This window comes from Scyliorhinus canicula, chromosome 13 (assembly GCF_902713615.1).
Source record: "Scyliorhinus canicula chromosome 13, sScyCan1.1, whole genome shotgun sequence".
Lineage (NCBI taxonomy): Eukaryota > Metazoa > Chordata > Chondrichthyes > Carcharhiniformes > Scyliorhinidae > Scyliorhinus > Scyliorhinus canicula.
Window position 1 is genome coordinate 97,356,771 of NC_052158.1, and position 18,614 is coordinate 97,375,384.

At 44.7% G+C, this 18,614-nt stretch overlaps 1 protein-coding gene across 6 annotated transcripts in view; it reads right to left on the bottom strand.

Moving 5' to 3' along the window:
* si (sucrase-isomaltase (alpha-glucosidase)) overlaps window positions 1-17,953 on the bottom strand; it is a 200,304-nt gene extending 182,351 nt beyond the window's left edge. For 5 of the 6 annotated variants that reach the window (XR_005462898.1, XR_005462899.1, XR_005462901.1 and 2 more), the window contains exons 1-3: window positions 17,852-17,953; window positions 12,678-12,821; window positions 11,591-11,679 (exon numbers count right to left, since the gene is read on the bottom strand). Coding sequence is in view for 2 of the 6 variants with exons in the window: in XM_038816696.1 (XP_038672624.1) it covers window positions 11,591-11,679; window positions 12,678-12,801 (213 nt within the window). In the remaining 4 variants the exon portion in view is untranslated. Of the gene's footprint in view, window positions 1-11,590; window positions 11,680-12,677; window positions 12,822-17,689; window positions 17,781-17,851 lie in introns of all 6 variants that reach the window. The other variant, XM_038816697.1, reaches the window with a different exon arrangement.
* Between the last annotated feature and the right edge of the window lie 661 nt (window positions 17,954-18,614).

Sequence of the window (18,614 nt, forward strand, 5' to 3'; positions counted from 1 at the left end):
GGTCTCTAGATTTGGCAATGCCACCCTTTTTCTTTGTGGGACATGTTTACACTGTGCTCATAGAATTTTGCCTTTGAATGCCTCAGACAGCTTTGAGACAGCTTTGCGTTCTACATGCATGCTAAATAGCAGAAACAGCATGCAGTGGACAGGGCAAAATGAGCCCACAGCAGATCAAATCTCTAAATTCCTGCACATTCCGTGCAGAATGCTAGTGGACCATTAAAAATAACCAGAGAAAGAAGCTCCACAAGTATCCCAATCCTCGTTCGAAAGACAAGGCTGAAGCATTGTCTGCCAGCTTCAGCCAGAAGTGCCTCATAGATAACCCATCTCAGCCACCGCCAGAGGTTCCCATCATCGCAGAAACCAGACTTCAGACAGTCCACGTGATATCACAAAAAGGCTGAAGTCACTGGGTGCAGAGATGTGTATGGGCTCTGACATTACTCTGAGGTTCTGACATCTCTGTGTATCTCTGTGTACAGATGTGTATGGGCTCTGACATCACTCTGGCAACTGTACTGAAGATTTGTACTCCAGAATTAGCTGCCCCCCAGTCAAGCCTTATCAGCACAACTGCAACATTGGTATTTACTCAACATTGTGGAAAATTGCCCAGGTATGCCCTGTCCATAGACAGCGAGGAAAAAAAAATCAGTCTACTCTCGAACATCAGCAAAAGGATGCCCTGTTGACAGTATTAACAAATGGAACTAAAGCAGTAATAACCTGCTCACCAATGCTCATTTTTGATTGCGCCAAGGTCACTCAGCCACTGACTTCATTACAGCCTTGCTCCAAGGTAACATTTATGCCTGAAAACTACCAGACAATTACCAACTCCAACAAGAGAGAATATAATAATACACCCCTTAACATTCAATAGCACTACCATCGCTAAATCTCCCACCATTAACACCCCGGAGGCTACTGCTCCTCGTGCTCAATGCTCCTCGTGCTCAACGTGGGAGTTCAGGGACACGGCCGATGCCCCTGACTCCTTCATGTGCAGGAAGTGTGTCCAGCTGCAGCTCCGGTTAGACCGCATGATGGCTCTGGAGCTGCGGATGGACTCACTTTGGAGCATCCACAATGCTGAGGAGGCCGTGGATAGCACGTTCAGTGAGTTGGTCACACCGCAGATTAGGATTGGTGAGGGAGACAGGGAATAGGTGATCAAAAGGCAGAGAAAGAGCAGGAAGGCAGTGCAGGTGTCCCCTGCGGTCATCTCCCTCCAAAACAGGTATACCATTTTGGATACTGTTGGGGGAGATGACTCACCAGGGGAAGGCAGTAGTAGCCAGGCTCATGGCACCGTGGCTGGCTCTGCTGCACAGAATGGCGGGAAAAAGACTGGCAGGGCTATAGTCATAGGGGTTTCAAATGTAAGGGAAGTGGTTGAAAACAAGACTCCCAAAAGTTATGTTGCCTCCCGGGTGCACGGGTCAGGGATGTCTCAGATCGGCTGCAGGACGTACTGAAGGAGGAGGGCGAACAGCCAGTTGTCATGGTACAAATAGGCACCAACGATATAGGTAAAAAACGGGATGAGGTCCTACAATCAGAATTTAGGAAGTTAGGAGATAAGTTTAAAAGGAGGACCTCAAAGGTAGTAATCGCAGGATTGCTACCAGTGCCACGAAACAGTCAGAGTAGAAATTTTAGAATAGTCAGAATGAATACCTGCCTTGAGAGATGGTACAGGGGGGAGGGGTTCAGATTTCTGTGACATTGGAACTGGTTTTGGGGGTAGTGAGACAATTACAAATCGGATGGTCTACACCTGGGCAGGACTGGAACCAATGTCCTCAGGGGTGGTTTTGCTAACACTGTTGGGGAGGTTTTAAACTAATGTGGCAGGGGGGTGGGAACAAGGTTAGGAAGTTAGAGGTCAGTAAAGAGGCAGCAACTAAAGCCAGTAAGGTACTGGATAATAAACTCAATGTGACCAAGGGAAGAGTAGACAGGGAAGAGATGATGATTGCAAAGGGACAGGTGGTCTGAGGTGCATTTGTTTTAGTGCGAGAAGTGTAGCAGGTAAGGCAGATGAACTTAGGGCTTGGATTGGTACCTCGGAATATGATGTTATTGGTATTACTGAGACTTGATTGAGGGATGGGCAAGACTGGCAGCTAAATATCCCAGGGTATAGATGCTTCAGGAGGGATAGAGAGGGAGGTAAAAGGAGTGGAGGAGTTGCATTACTGGTCAGAGATTATATCACAGCTGTGATTAAGGAGGGCATGATGGAGGATTCGAGCACTGAGGCAATATGGATAGAGCTAAGAAATAGGAATGGGGCAATAACATTGTTGGGACTTTACTATAGGCCTCCCAAAAGCGAGTGTGAAGTAGAGGTATAAATATGTAGACAGATTATAGAACAATGTAGGAGCAATAGGGTGGTTGTGACGGTAGATTTTAACTTACCCAACATTGAATGGGACTCATGTAGTGTTGGAGGCGTAGATGGAGCAGAATTTGTAAGGAGCATCCAGGAGAGTTTTTTAGAGCAGTATATAAATAGTCCAACTCGGGAAGGGGCCATACTGGACCTGGTATTGGGGAATGATCCCGGCCAGGTGGTTGACGTTTCAGTCGGCGATTACTTTGGGAATAGCGATCACAATTCCATAAGTTTTAGAATACTCAGACAATAGACAAAGACGAGAGTGGTCCTCAAGGAAGAGTGCTAAATTGGGGAAAGGCCAACTATAACAAAATTCGGCAGGAGCTAGGGAATGTGGATTGGGAGCAGCTGTTTAAGGGTAAATCCACATTTGAAATGTGGGAGTCTTTTAAGGAAAGGTTGATTAGAGTGCAGGACAGACATGTTCCTGTGAAAATGAGAGACAGAAATGGCAAGATTAGGGAACCATGGATGACGGGTGGAATTGTGAGACAAGCTAAGATGAAAAAAGCAGCATACATAAGATCGAGGCGACTCAAAACTGATGAAGCTTTGGAGGAATATCGGGAAAGTAGGACAAATCTCAAATGCACAATAAAGATCTAAAAGGGGTCATGAAATATCTTTGGCTAACAGGGTTAAGGAAAATCCCAAAGCATTTTATTCATATCTAAGGAGCAAGAGGGTAACTAGAGAAAGGATTGGCCCACTCAAAGACAAAAGAGGGAATTTATGCGTGGAGTCAGAGGAAATGAGTGAGCTTCTTAATGAGTACTTTGCATCGGTATTCACCAAGGAGAGGGACATGATGAATGTTGAGGCAAGGGATGGATGTTTAAATACTCTAGGTCATGTCGGCATAAGGAAGGGGGAGGTTTAGGGTATTCTAAAAGGCAATAAGGTGGACAGTCCCCAGGACTGGATGGGATCTATCCCAGGTTACTGAGGGAAGTGAGGGATGAAATAGCTGGGGCCTTAACAGATATCTTTGCAGCATCCTTGAGCACGGGTGAGGTCCCGGAGGACTGGAGAATTGCTAATGTTGTCCCTTTGTTTAAGAAGGGTAGCAGGGATAATCCAGGGAATTATAGACCTGTGAGCTTGATGTCAGTGGTAGGCAAACTGTTGGAGAAGATACTGAGGGATAGGATCTATTCACATTTGGAAGAAAATAGACTTATCAGTGATAGGCAGCATGGTTTTGTGCAGGGAAGGTCATGTCTTACAAACCTAATATAATTCTTTGAGGAAGTGACAAAGTTAATTGATGAGGGAAGGGCTGTAGATGTCATATACATGGACTTCAGTAAAGCATTTGATAAAGTTTCCCATGGCAGGTTGATGGAAAAGTGAAGTGGTATGGGGTTCAGGGTGTGCTAGCTAGATGGATAAAGAACTGGCTGGGCAACAGAAGACAGAGAGTAGTGGTGGAAGGGAGTGTCTCAAAATGGAGAAAGGTGACTAGTGGTGTTCTACAGGGATCCGTGCTCGGACCACTGTTGTTTGTGATATACATAAATGATCTGGACGAAGGTATAAGTGGTCTGATGAGCAAGTTTGCAGATGATACTAAGATTGGTGGAGTTGCAGATAGAGAGGCGGACTGTCAGAGAATACAGCAAAATATAGATAGATTGGAGAGTTGGGCAGAGAAATGGCAGATGGAGTTCAATCCAGGCAAATGCGAGGTGATGCATTTTGGAAGATCTAACTCAAGAGCAGACTATATGGTCAATAGAAGAGTCCTGGGGAAAATTGATGTCCAGAGAGATCTGGGAGTTCAGGTCCATTGTACCCTGAAGGTGGCAACGCAGGTCGATAGAGTGGTCAAGAAGGCATTAGGCATGCTTGCCTTCATCGGACGGGGTATTGAGCACGAGAGCCGGCAGGTCATGTTACAGTTGTATCGGACTTTGGTTAGGCCACATTTGGAATACTGTGTGCAGTTCTGGTCGCCACATTACCAGAAGGATGTGGATGCTTTAGAGAGGGTGCAGAGGAGGTTCACCAGGATGTTGCCTGGTATGGAGGGTGCTAGCTATGAAGAAAGGTTGAGTAGATTAGGATTGTTTTCATTGGAAAGACGGAGGTTGAGGGGAGACCTGATTGAGGTCTACAAAATTATGAGAGGTATGGACAGGGTGGATAGCAACAAGCTTTTTCCAAGAGTGGGGGTGTCAATTACAAGGGGTCACGATTTCAAGGTGAGAGGGGAAAAGTTTAAGGGAGATGTGCGTGGAAAGTTTTTTACGCAGAGGGTGGTGGGTGCCTGGAATGCTTTGCCAGGTAGAGGCGGGCACGATAGCATCATTTAAGAGTCAGGCACGATAGCATCATTGGACAGATATATCAACGGATGGGGAACATAGAGAAGTAGACCTTGAAAAATAGGCAACAGGTTTAGATAAAGGATCTGGATCGGCGCAGGCTGGAAATGAAGGGCCTCTTCCTGTGCTGTAATTTTCTTTGTTCTTTGTACTGCTGACCAGATACTTAATTGAACCAGCCATATCAATATTGTGGTTGTAAAAGCAGGTCAGAGGCTGGTAATTTTAGAATCAGGAAGCCATCTCTCCACAAAGCCTGCGCAACATCTATTTGATTTTTTAAAATTGGATTTATTATTGCCACTTGTATTAGTATACAATGAAAAGTATTGTTTCTTGCATGCTGTACAAACAATGCATACTATACATAAGGAAGGAAGGAGGGACTGCAGAATACAATGTTACAGTTATAGCAAGGTGTAGAGAAACATTGTTAGAGAGTTTAAAAGAGTTAGAATGAAGTTTTAGGAGCATAGAGCGAGAGTAAAAGATGGAATTAGAGGGTATGCTGGCTACAGCTTGCAAAAAGTCGCCTCGCTCCGGCACCATCTTGAATCTACCAGGGACAAGTAAGGAGTGTGATGGAATACTCTCCACTTGCCTGGGTGAGTGCAGCCGCAACAACACTCAAGAAGCTTAACACCATTCCATTCAGGATAACGCAGCCCCCTTGATTGACAACCCATACACTGCCTTAAACATTCCCTCTCTTCATCACCAGCACAGTGGCAGCAGTGTGTACCATGTAAGATACACTGCAGCTATTTACTAAGTCTCGCTCACCAGCACTTACCAAACTCATGACCTTTACTACCGGGGAGGAAAAGGGCAGCTGATGCATGGGTGGCACGGTAGCACGGTGGTTAGCACAGTTGCTTCAAAGCACCAGGGTCCCAGGTTTGATTCCTGGCTTGGGCCACTGTCAGTGCGGAGTCTGCACATTCTCCCAGTGTCTGCGTGAGTTGCCTTCGGGTGCTCCGGTTTCCTCCCACAGTCCAAGATGTGCAGGTCAGCTGGATTGGCCATGCTAAATTGCCCTCAGCGTCCAAAAAGCTTAGATGTGGTTACTGGGTTACTGGATAGAGTGGGGGTGTGGGCATAGGTAGGGTGATCTTTCCATGGGCCGGTTCCCACTCGATGGGCCGAATGGCCTCCTTCTGCACTGTAAATTTTATGATCTATGGGAACACAACCATCTGGAACTTCCCTTCCCCGTCACAAACTATTAGGACCTGGAACTATTTCGCTGTTCCAACATCATTACTGGTTGAAAATCCTGGAACCCCTTTCCTAGCAGCACTGTACCAGCACCAGATGGCTGCGCAAGAACACAGGCAAGAGCAGGAGTAGACCATGTGGCCTGTTGGAGTCTGCTCTCACCTTTTAAAAAATATTCAACTTATTTATCCTTTCAACCAAAATGAATAACTTCAGACTTCTCTACATTATAATCCATCTGCCATTTTGTGGCCCGCTCACTTACCCTGCCTTTCTGTCCTTACAGCCTCTCTGTATCCTCTCAATTGCTTAGCTTTCCACTTTGTATTATCAGAAAACTTAGCTACATTACTCTGTCTCGTCATCTAAGTCATTAATATAGATTGTAAATAGTTAGGGCCCCTGCACTTACCCCGTGGTACTCCGCTATTCGCCACCTGCCAACTTGAAAATGCCCCACTCTCTGCTTCCTGCATGTTAACCAATCCTTTATCCATTTTACATCCAACTCCATGCTCGCTTATCTTGTGTATTAACCCATTCCATTTGGAAATCCAGGTCTACTGCAATGTTCCAAGAACTCACTTCACCACTATCTTCTTAAGGTCAATTAGGCATGGGCATCAAATGTTGTCCTTGCCAACAGTACTCACATCTATGAAAGTAGCAAAAACAAAATATCCTGCCATTCCAGACAGTTATTTCTATCACTTATGTACAGCTGTACTAGAGCTTGAGCGGACTATCCTCCTCGCATGCAACTGTTGTTAGTATATGAGTATTGTTTTCATCTTTACAGTGTTACACTACATATGCCAAAATTCTTCAGAAGTATCATCAGTAACTCAAGGAAGCCCTCTAGAAACATGAAGTTGGGAAATTAACCCATAGGCTATCATTGACCCATTCTGTGAGCATAGTTCCAAATGAAATTAAATCCCAAAACCAGGCAAAATATATGATAAAACAACACTCGCTGCAATGAATCATTAAAGTAACATTAACTTTCATTCTAAGTCATTGATATACAAGTGGACTTTATTACCAGGATTTGGATTTAAGGTTTTAAATTTAAGTGCATGATTGTCTGCATAACAGAGTCAGGAAAACATTATAAAATAAACCTTTAGTATTTTGCAGAACTATGTCTTCGGCTTTCCCCAACAATTGAGGAAAATACTATGGTTATGATCCAATAATCTACTCATTAATCTCCATAATAATAGGCATAATGTGATGCTCAGATTTGAACTTCTGCAGCATTCAGCACACAGTAGACTTAGTCACAGTGGATTCAAGCCAAATAAGAAACTATTTTTGTGAATGGTAATATTCCCTTTGTGAAAGTAATATATTTGACCTCACAAGAGTTTAACTTGCTCCAGCAGCATGCTATTTAATGCATTCAGACACACAATTTAAATTTTAAAAAACTGTTCTTAAATGCGTCAAAGGCAGTGTTAAAATAGTATACAATGGGATTTGATGCAATGGCTAACGGCAGAATGTAAATCCATTGCTGTCCCCTCACTTTTTGTGACATTCCTTTTAATGGCTTTCTCCTCCCTGATCATGCCAGTTCTTATGAAAGCCTAAAGCATTAACAGCCTGCAGTTTCCTCCTCGGTTGAAGTGAAAGTGAGTTCTGCACAAACTAGTTAAAATAGATTGAACGTTAAAGCTCCCATGAATCGGCACAATCAACCAGCGTAATCTGGCATAATTCATTTCTGAGTCAGCAGGCCCTCAAAGAGCCAGGTTGGAACAATGGAAAAAGGTCAGGTAAAAACAAACGCCTTCAGAATGAAACTGAAGAGTGCACTTAACCATTATCTCTCAGCCCTGTAAACCTTTACAGTCATCAATTTAAATTCTTCTGCATGGTGTCAAAAACATTTGGAATTTTGCAATCTCTGCAGAGGATTAGCCAAAAAATACTTCAAGTTTGATTAAAGATGTGTGACTTTTATAGCAGCAACCAGATTTTAATTCACTGCTGGTCAAGTGATTTGTGCAGGATTCATAGGAACATAGGAGGAGGAGGAGTAGGTCATTTGAACCTCGGAGCCTACCCCACCCTTCAATAAGACCATTGCTGATCTGGTTGTTGTCTCAGTTCTGAAGTGTTATGTACTCTGGGATAACACAGGCTGCAACTGGATGCAGCTTTAACCAAAAGATACTCCAGGCCTTGAAGTTAGTTCAATCTGATTTATTGAACCAGCAGCACAGTTAGCACAGTTAGCACAGTTCTCTATGCGTTCGACTCTCTGCTAACCTAAGTGTGGTTACTCTGACTGACTGAACCAGGCCAGCTCTTAGCCACGTGCTGGAGGTGTGATACTGTAAATACACCCTGACTCATTCTGTAGATGTTCATCAGTGGAAAGAGCTGGAGTTTGAGTGCCTCGTGCCTTTTACAGTGAGATACCACCCCTGAGTGTCCTGCCTGCTCATTGGTCATGTCCTTTTCTCTGTGTTCATTAGCTGCCTGTCTGTGCCTGTCTGTATATCATTATCTGTATGTCTGCATATCATGACATGTTCCACTTTCCTGTCTGCCCTCCATAACCCTCGACTCCCTTGCTTTACAAAAACCTGTCTTAACTCTGCCTTGAATATATTCAAGGACCCAGCATCCACTACTTTCTAAGGAAGAGAATTTTACACGCCAACAAACATGCCGAGCAGAACCTACAGCCAAGTTCCGTATGGCCTCAACCGAGACCTTGGATTCATGGTGCATTATATTCACCCCCACCATCTGGCCTGGGCTTGCGAAATCCTTCCAACTGTCCTGGCATGAGACAATTCACACCTCTTTAACCTGACAACGATGATATGCTGCAGACAGCCAAAACAAGTCAAGGGGTCAGTAGCTTTTCCTCCTTGTTTTAAAAATACAAAAAACATAGACCTACTTTTGAGATTTGACTTGTTCAACAATAACATTGGCTGTGGTCACAGCACCATGAGCACCAGAATTCAGCAGTAGACAGTCTGGCAACGTGAATTCCAGATACAGGCAAGTCTGGGGTTTTGGACGGTGAAGGAGTGGGAAATCATGGTGGGCTGGGAGAAGGAGGAATGTCATGGGGTAGATTTTGATGGACGGGTAGGACGTAAAAAAAGGTACGAGCATACCATCTTATTGGGGAGGCCCTGATGTGCACTGGATACCTCCCCTCCCCTTCCCCCCCTCCCCCACCCCACTCAAGTGACGCACCTCCTCTTCCTGGTCAGCACGGTAGCACAGTGTTTAGCACTGTATTTTACAGCGCCCGGGTCCCAAGTTCGATTCCCAGCTTGGTCACTGTCTATGCGGAGCCTGCACATTCTTCCCGTGTCTGCGTGGGTTTCCTCCGGGTGCTCCGGTTTCCTCCCACAAGTCCCAAAAGATGTGCTGTTAGGTAATTTGGACATTCTAAATTCTCCCTCTGTGCACCCGAACAGGTGCCGAAATGTGGCGACCAGGGGCTTTTTACAGTAACTTCATTGCAATGTTAATGTATGCCTACTTGTGAAAATAAAGATTATTATTATTGTTCCTGCCTTTTAATCAATTTTGATTCAGAAAATGGCCTGCTCACGCAATTGTAACATTCAGGTCAATTGACTTATTAACAAGCTGAATTGTCCATTAATTTTTGTTTTCCAAAATGAGAGCTGAGCCTTCAATTTCAACACCCACTCTCCTAATATTTAATGGGGAACAGGCCTGGGTGCGCAGGGAGGCAATGAGCTAGCTGCATGTCATACTTTACGCTCCTGCCAAAAGCACACAAGGCAGGAGGTTGCAAAATGCAGCTCCTAGAGTTCAACCATTTATAGTTCTGTACTTTAAACACCTCTCAAGAGTAATGCTGCTGCCAATTTTGGAAGCTATTTTAGTAAAGTTGAATAGTACTCAAGATTTTGGGAACTATTGCAGTGTAGCAATAAAAATCAACAGTAATAATGCTTAAAAATTCAATTCACCATTGGGTCTCATGCTAAATTAAATTCCTTCATCTTATGGAGGTTGGGTGACATTGAGCTATGAGCTATTGAGCTATCATTTTACCTGCTGAGCCAAAAGCTTGAACCTTCATCATGATCGGTCATTATTCACCAAATCCCATAATTACTCATCAAATCCCATCATTTCTCACCAAGTTATGTCATTCATGCTCACATACAGAAATTTACACAAAGGCACACAATTTTGAAAAAGTGTGCGGCACAATTTTTTCCAGTATAAATGAATCCATCACTGAAGAAATTAATTGAAGAGAAAAAAGAAAGTTTGCTGAGGTGTAACTTGCCTCTTTCTCAGTACAACTCCTATTGGTGCTTCAGGACATGAACATTTCATTGAAACAGTGATGCTAAAATCAAATTTCACCCCTAAAATTAACAGTAATTTTTCAAACTACCCATTTTCCAGTGGGTGGTAATGTCCTCAGATACGCAATGAAAATACAAGTCAAAGCTAAGTCCAACACTGCTTTGAGATTATGAGTTAAAATACAGAGTTAGTCAAGCTAATTATAGTGAGAATAGATTCAAATGCCTCACATACAGCCTCTTTCGTGAAAATTTGTGCATTAGCTCTGGCCTCCATAGAACATTCTCTCCAACAGCATGTGAATAATTTTGTGGTGAGCCCCATTAAGATCTTACAATAAATGTAAGAATTATTGGGTACGATTTAGCAGCCCTGTTTGCCATTGGTCAAATCTTGTGTTGGCTGCTAGACCTTGCAAAAAACGGTATTTGCATAGTGAGATCTCAGTTTGAGATACCAGGGGTTGAGGGACAAGGTTGTGCATTGCTCCAGGCCTACTGGATGTGCCCCTGGCAATACCACCGGCAATGGCAGACGGCAGTGCCAAGTTGGCTGTGACAGGGTGGGTAACCCTCCTCCATTGGTAGGGGGTTCCCCTTTATTGTGATGGGGTGGGGGAGAGTGGAGAGCCCTGATACCTGCGACGGTGGGAGGGGGGAGAAGTGGGAAGAGCCAATGTTAGTGTGGAGAGAGGGATACTAGGAGGGTCCCAATACCTGCAATGTAAGGGGGGGGGGGGGGGAGAATAAGAACCGAGAGCCCTGATGACTGTGAGGGGCAAGGGGTGGGAGGGGGAAAGATGGAAGAGCCCCGATGCTAGCGAGGGGTGAGGGGATAGAGGGGAATGTTCAATGTCAGTGAAGCTGGGGTTCCCATTTGTTGATGCTGTGGTGGATATGGTAGTGATGCCCCAATCTCTGTGAGTGAGTCCTGATATCTATGAGGGAAAGGGATCTTGTGTGTAATTTAGAGATTGGGCTGCCCTTTTTAAAGTAGCTGCGGTCTCAGAATTGCGGCTTTGCTGGCGCGTTTAGGCCCCGCCCCTCCAGCTGGCTGCGTGAGCCTCACCAGCGCTTTGAAATTTCAGAGTAATGTTAGACCAGGCAAAAAAAGGCTTTTTGTGAAGCCTACGGGTTTCCACACAGCTTTCCTTGCCTGATCCAACATGGTGCAGTTTTGGGAAAATTGCACCCGTTATACTTACAGGATAATCTGTTACTAAATATGTGCCTTTTGTTTTGTAAAAGAGCCATATTTGTGGAGAGCAAGTTTTTCCAAAGCTTTAAAAGATGTTTCCTAAACTTACCCTTGAAGCTCCATCTTCTGGATAGCAGTTGGTTCGATCATTATCTTGAATGGTGAAAGGACAAAATGGGGTAAAAGGCTGGGTTGTATCTGTGAACATACAGACAGAAATTCAGCAATATAGAAGTACAGCAATTACAGCCAACACAGAAATTCTTAATGTCTTTTTTAAACCAGGTATTGCAGGTAATAAATTTCATACTATCCTTTTAAATACAACAAAAAAGCTTCAGAAGAATTAATAAGGTTATGACGGTGAACTGATTTCATCAGGGCTAGGATTCTAATTTGTTTCTTTTCATCCCAGAAGCCTTTTAAAAAAATAATGAAAACCTAGCCTCTGATGAAAGATATCTTTCAAAGTGAGAGAATCTCAAAACGAATTTAAAAAAAAAGAACTATACAGCTTAGAATCCACCTTTCAATAAAATGTGCCAAACCAAATTCATATTACCTGGAGACATTTTTTACTTAATGGGATGTGGGTGTCTTCCGTTGAACTGGGTGGATTGCTAAGCTACTTCTGAGGGCAATAAGGGTTGGGGGGTGTGGAGTCACATGTAGGACAGGCCCGGCAAAGACAGCAGGTTTCCTTCCCCAAAGGACGTCAGTGGACCAGACTGTTTTTTACGGCAATCGTTCATAGTTTTGTGCTCACCAATACTGAGACTTCAGAATTTATTTGTTGAATTCAAATGCCACCGGCTGCCTATGGCAGGTCCATAGATGCGCAGGTTAGGTGGATTGGCCTTGCTAATTTTCCCCTTAGTGTCCAAAGATGTGCTGGTTGGGTGGGGTTACAGGGATGGGGCGGGAGAGTGGGCCTAGGTCGGGTGCTCTTTCAGAGGGTCAGTGGCAGACTCGATGGCCTGAATGGCCTCCTTCTGTACTGTAGGAATTCTACGTATTTGGACCTACATCCACAGACCATTAGCCTAGTCTTCTGATTATTAATCCAGTAACATTGGCACTATGCCACTGTCGCCCCACTGTTTATCCTTATTGCATAATTACCTTGTTATATAATTACAATTAAGAAAATTCAATGATTAGTAATGCAGAATGTCTCTGGATTCTTTGTGCTTTACCTTTATCAGATGTACATGGTTTGTTAGTGGCCAAAAGTACAATTAAAGCAATGGCCACAATAACCATTAAGATGAACAAAACAATAAGCATTATTTCCAAGGCAGAAAATGTCCTCCTCGCCATCTTGCAGAACCAGCAGCAACCTAGTCGGGGAATACATGAGGACAAGTATTGTTATATCATCACGATGCTTACACAGAGGATTAGGCCACACTCTATTAACTATCTTTCACTCACTTTCTTCTTTAAATTCCTTTATTTTATCATTTGGAAAAATTGGTTTCAATTTCTGCCACACCATCTTTAATCTTTTGTTCATGTAATTTCAACATTCTGATCACTTTATCAGCTTAATATGGATAACATTGTCCAAGTACAAACAAATCCTTAAAAATAATTTGCTTGCTATGTTCTGTTGAATTTCCCTGGGGATTCTCTCAAACATCCATCATTTCTCTTTGACTTGCAAGGAATTTTTACAGAAACAAGGCAGGCAATTGGATGAACCTGAAGAAAAATGCAACCTCTGTAGGTTCCAATTTAACTTAAAAAACTTTATTGAAGTACACAGGATGCATCAACATATAATGGGATATCACTCAATAGCACCTTCCCTGTGCTTGGGTCCATTAAGGCTTCCTCATTACTCTGAGCCCAGGGAGCAGCAGGTTTCCAAATGCTTCAAATGGCACAAAACAAGACTGTGAAGTAATCAAATTTGAAAAATAGCCTCAATTCAGAACAGACTGCTCTACCCTCAGTTAATTACACCAAACGAATGGACATCCACTGCAAAATTATTAATAAATTCAGCAGCCATTGAGTTTCTCGTCCATCTCCTTCTGTTCAGTTTCTAAAAGTTTGAATTCATGGTGAGCGCTGATACAATCTTCAGGGTGTCCCTTGCTGAGTGGTATAAGAGAAGTGGCAATTAGTATTACAAGATTCATGGACAACTTAATGAGCCTGTTTTATCAACTAATTAGTGGTGGTGAGTTATACTGTAGTATACAAGGCGGGTGATTTAGGTGGCCTGTTCGCCGTGGGCACAAATCCCATAACGGCTGCTAATTATCGGGAGAGAAAAAGAGAATATGCGCCTGTGAAATTTCGGAACACGACCTTCCCGGGGTCTCCCCGATGATGCAATCCGCAGTTGGACCCAAAGAGGCCCTGGGCGGGAGTCTCCAACCCCCCCCCCCCCCCCCCCCCCCCCCCCCCCCCGGGGTCGGACAATCGCCGGGTGGTGGCGAGAATTCCGCCCCCGCCGGCTGCCGAATTCTCTTTTTCTCTGGACGCCCGTTTTCAGTCGGTCCGGCCGGCGTATGTTACTACAGGTATTTACCGGCTGGACCTGGCTCCGCGGGCAGCCTCCGGGGTCCTTGGGGGAGAGGGTGGGGATCTGGCCCCATGGGGTGCCCCCATGGTGGCCTGGCCCGCGATCGGAGCACACCGGTCCGCGGGCGGGCCTGTGCCGTGGCGGCACTCTATTTCTCCGCGCCGGCTGTGTAACAGTCCGCGATGGCCGGCGCGGGGATGAACCCCACCCCGGTGTATCCGCTGGGATAACGCCAGCACACGCTGGCGCTCCCACGCATGCGCCAACTCGCGCCAGCCGGCAGAGGCCCTTCAGCGGCGGTTGGTGTGGCACCAAGCCCTTCCACGCCGGCCGGTGTGACGCAAACCACTCCAGCGCCGGCCTAGCCCCTCAAGGTGCAGAGGATTCGCCACTCTTTCGCTCTGGAGTTTCCCGCCCCGCCGGTTCGCGGATAATCCCGCCCTCTATTCTTTCAAAGATCAAATGAGTGATACAGTCTAGCTGGCGTTTTGAGAAGTCTGTACCGCTTGGCCTTACTTCCCTTGTCAAGACAAGTTGACATGTGAAGACAGCATGATTGTGGGGGGGGATCACGAGTGGTCATCCCTTCTCCAACCAGGGGATTCCTCCTTCAAGAGTTACACAGCACCCACCCAGGGCAGACAAAGATGAATATGCTGGTGCATAGTTACATCTGGTGGGCAGGCACGGACAAAGCCATTGAACAACTCATACAACAGTGCCACCCTTGCAAAATGTAGCAATCTTTGCCACCTTCTGCCACACCACATCTCAGATTGGCCAGGTAGTCCGTGGCCAGGGTCCACATTGATTCTGGAGACCCGTTCCTGAGCAAGATGTTTTTGATGCTGGTAGATGTTCACTCGCAGTGGGTATCAGTTCAAGAGATGAGGACCACTACCTTGGCAGCCACAGAAGATGCCTTGCGTCAAGTGTTTGCCATTCATGGGCTTCCTGAATCAATTGCTTCAGACAATGGCATCGCCTTCACTGATAATAATTTCGAGTTTCGTGAAAGCAAATGACATACGACAAACGAGGACAGCGTCCTATAACCCAATCTCAAGCAGTCTGGCTGAGAGGGCCGTTCAAACTTAAATGCCATGAAAATGCAATCCGATAAACCACTTTGCCAGAGGTTGGCTAATTTTCTGCTGTTGTACAACTCAACCCCTCATTTAACCATGAGGGTCACACTAGCTGAGCTGCACATGGGCGGTCAGTTGGAAACCAGATTGGATCTTGTATTGCCAAATTTCATAGGGAGGTTGAAGGTACGCTAGACCCCCCAGAAGAGTCAATAGTCAGAGCTGAAAAAGGACTGGTTGGAGACCTGGTTTTAGTCTGAAATTTCACTGCAGGTTCACCTTGGTTAACAAAGGTTGTGGCCCAGTCAGGACCAGGGGCTTCTGTGGTCGATGTTAAAGGGAAGACTGTAAAAAAGCACATTGACCACTTGAGGAGTGGCGACATCCGACATGGAGTCGATAAGTTCAGCGAGCATCATGAATACTCCTGTAACTCGGTCCAGTCAAGGAGAGCCAGGGACACCCATTTCTATTCAACCTGCTGCATCTGTCGAGGCCAGTGAAGCTAATTCACCCGTCATCGAAGTGGGCCTTCCTGACTTGGCATCGAGTGTGGATCACTCATTTGTCCAAAAGAGTGCCAAGACTGTGGCTGGGCTAAAGTCCATGAGGACCAAGGTGTCTCCAGACTGATTGACTTTTTGATAGATCTTGGATGTCCCTGTTAACCATTGTGACGTTTGTTCACAGTTTTGGGGCAGTGTGTTAAGAGACTTGAGGAGCGAGGGATGTGGTAGCATGACCCTTTCAAGCAGGGAAACCCAGAAAATCCAGGGGTGGGAGACTGAATGGTGATGTGGGGGGGGGTTGCTGATTTGAGATGCAGGGTGGGGAGAGCCTGCCGCAGGATCTTACTATCGAGCTGCCAACTGGAAATGTGGGCCCAGCCGCAGGATTCCCTCGAGGATCCCTGGCATTCCTCGTCATGCATAAATTTGCTTGTCAAAGGATTGTGAATCACTTCCCACTGTGTTATAATCAACACAGGTCTTACAGGGTCGGGATGATTAACTACTCCGTGGATCTTGCAGAGTACGAGTTCCCCCGATAAGTGGGCAAGGGACCCTCAACAATACTTGTCTTGTGTAAATAGAGTCGGCCACAAAGTAACAGACTAGAGAAGATCCAGTAGGGATCTACTGGTGCTGTGCATAATAGTTTGTTGTAAAAAAAACAGCACCTCCAACAATGCAGCAGGGTGTCAATAAGGGAGTTCATAGTCTGAGCGTGGCAGGAAGGCACAGAGTGTACACACTGAAGAGTGCACCAGTAGATAAGGCCAGAGGTTGTGAAAATATTTTAAATGACAATTAAAAGTAGTCTCTCTGAACACATATTATTTGCTATTATAATGTAGTAAAATAATTTACAATAGGGCAAAGAAAAATGACAAACATATTCAGCAGTTGAGAGTTGCTGAAATAATGGCAGGCATCATGTAGGTTTGAACCAGAAACATCTTAATTTCCAGGCCAATTCTCTCCTACTGAGGTATACCTCCACACATTAGGCACGGCCTTGGGGAGACCAAGAGTAGGCTCCATTCCCATCCACAACCAAGTGCAGGAGATGAAAAACCTGTCCCTTTACCTCTTCTTTCTTCACCGTCCAAGGCCACAAACACTGCTTCCAGGTGAAATAATGATTTATTTGTATTTTGTTTAATTTAACATGCTGTATTTAGTATTCACGATGTGGACTGCTCGACACTGGGATGACCAAGCGCGGATTGGGTGACCGCTTGGGAATAAACGGACCCTGAACTTCCAGTCGTCTGTCTTTTGAATTCTCCGCCTTACCCTCGTGCTGATCTCTGTACTCATTCTCCTGCAGTGCTGTCAAGAAGCTCAATGTAAGCTCAAGGAACAATAACTCATTCTTTGATCAGGCACATTGCAGTCTTCTGGACTCAGCGCCCAGCGTTTCAGACCCTGATCTATGGCCCCATTTGGTTTCAATTTTTATTTGCAGATTTTGGTTTCAACTTTTTTTTGCTTTCAGATGGCACAAGAGCACAAGAAATAGGAGCAGAGGTAAACTAGCTCAGCTGTTTATCGTTCTGCTAATCCCTCCCCTCGACAGGCAGCACAGTAGCACAAGTGTATAGCACTGTGGCTTCACAGCGCCAGGGTCCCAGGTTCAATTCCCCACTGGGTCACTGTCTGTGTGGAGTCTGCACAGTTCTCCCCGTGTCTGCGTGGGTTTCCTCCGGGTGCTCCAGTTTCCTCCCACAGTCCAAAGAATTGCAAGTTAGGTGGACTGGCCATGATAAATTGTCCTCAGTGACAAAAAAGGGTGGGAGGGGTTATTGGGTTACGGGGATAGGGGGGAGGTGAGGGCTTAAGTGGGTCGGTGGAGACCCGATGGGTCGATTGGCCTCCTTCTGCACTGTATGTTCTATGTAAAACACATTTTCTGTTTCCTTGCTTGTTCCATTTACCTCTCCCTTTGGCATTGTCTCATCAAATCTCTTGTCATTTAATCACTCCTGTTTTTACCATCATCACAGATCTTCCCTTTTATTCTCTTTCCACCCTCCCCCATTATATTTCTAACCTCTCCATTATGATGAAAAGTCACTAACCTCAAAAGGTCTCTCTATTTCTCTCTCCACAGATGCTGCCTGACCTGCTGGCAATTTCCAATCGTTTCTCTTCTTATGTTGAGCAGATGGCCTGGCAAAGAGCCGAAATGAGCAACATTGACTAAATAAAGCAAAAAAATGAAATTAAGAATAAACTCTTACTTTTGGTGAAGGGTTCCTGCTGTTCCACGTTTTGTCCGTTGGGACGGGATACAGAGTGACGCTCAGGGACTTTGGGATTTGATTTTGAATCCTTAGCAACACCTCCTGCTGTAAAATGTGAATTACACTTTGGTAAATAATTAGATGGAAAGTCTACACACAGAGGTCAATATACGTATCATAAATAGCTTTTCTCCTACCTCTTAGCCTCCGTAGACTCAGTCACGCAGACTGAAAGTTAAAGCATTAGGTAAGTTTAATATATTATGTATTATGGGCCTATAGACAAAAAGTAATGTGGGAGGAATCATGTGATGTTTACTGTTTGAAAGTGTAGCTGTTCATGATAGTAACTGTTAATTATTTATTGTTGGTTAAATGCTGGTTGCTTTCTTGAATCTTCCTGGATTTTAAAGGACCACTATTTAATTACCATGTTAGGACATTGGCTTCTGTGCTTATTTTTAGTCATAAAATTATTTAAAAGTATCGGTTAAAGTCTGAGGGTGTTACTGTGATGACAAAGCATTTTCTTTATACTCGCACAAATTTTAAGATTAGTAAGCTAATTACTGTTTCAACAATGCTTCTGTACTGATGGACATCATTCAGAATACTACATAACAATACAACTTTATTGGTTTGGATTTGGTAAATTTTTCTGAGGCATGGGCACATCAACTCACAATGCAACACAATTTTGCTACTAAATTGGCACCCTTATCTGAAGATTTCAAAAAGGCAAATAATACAAGAAATGCAG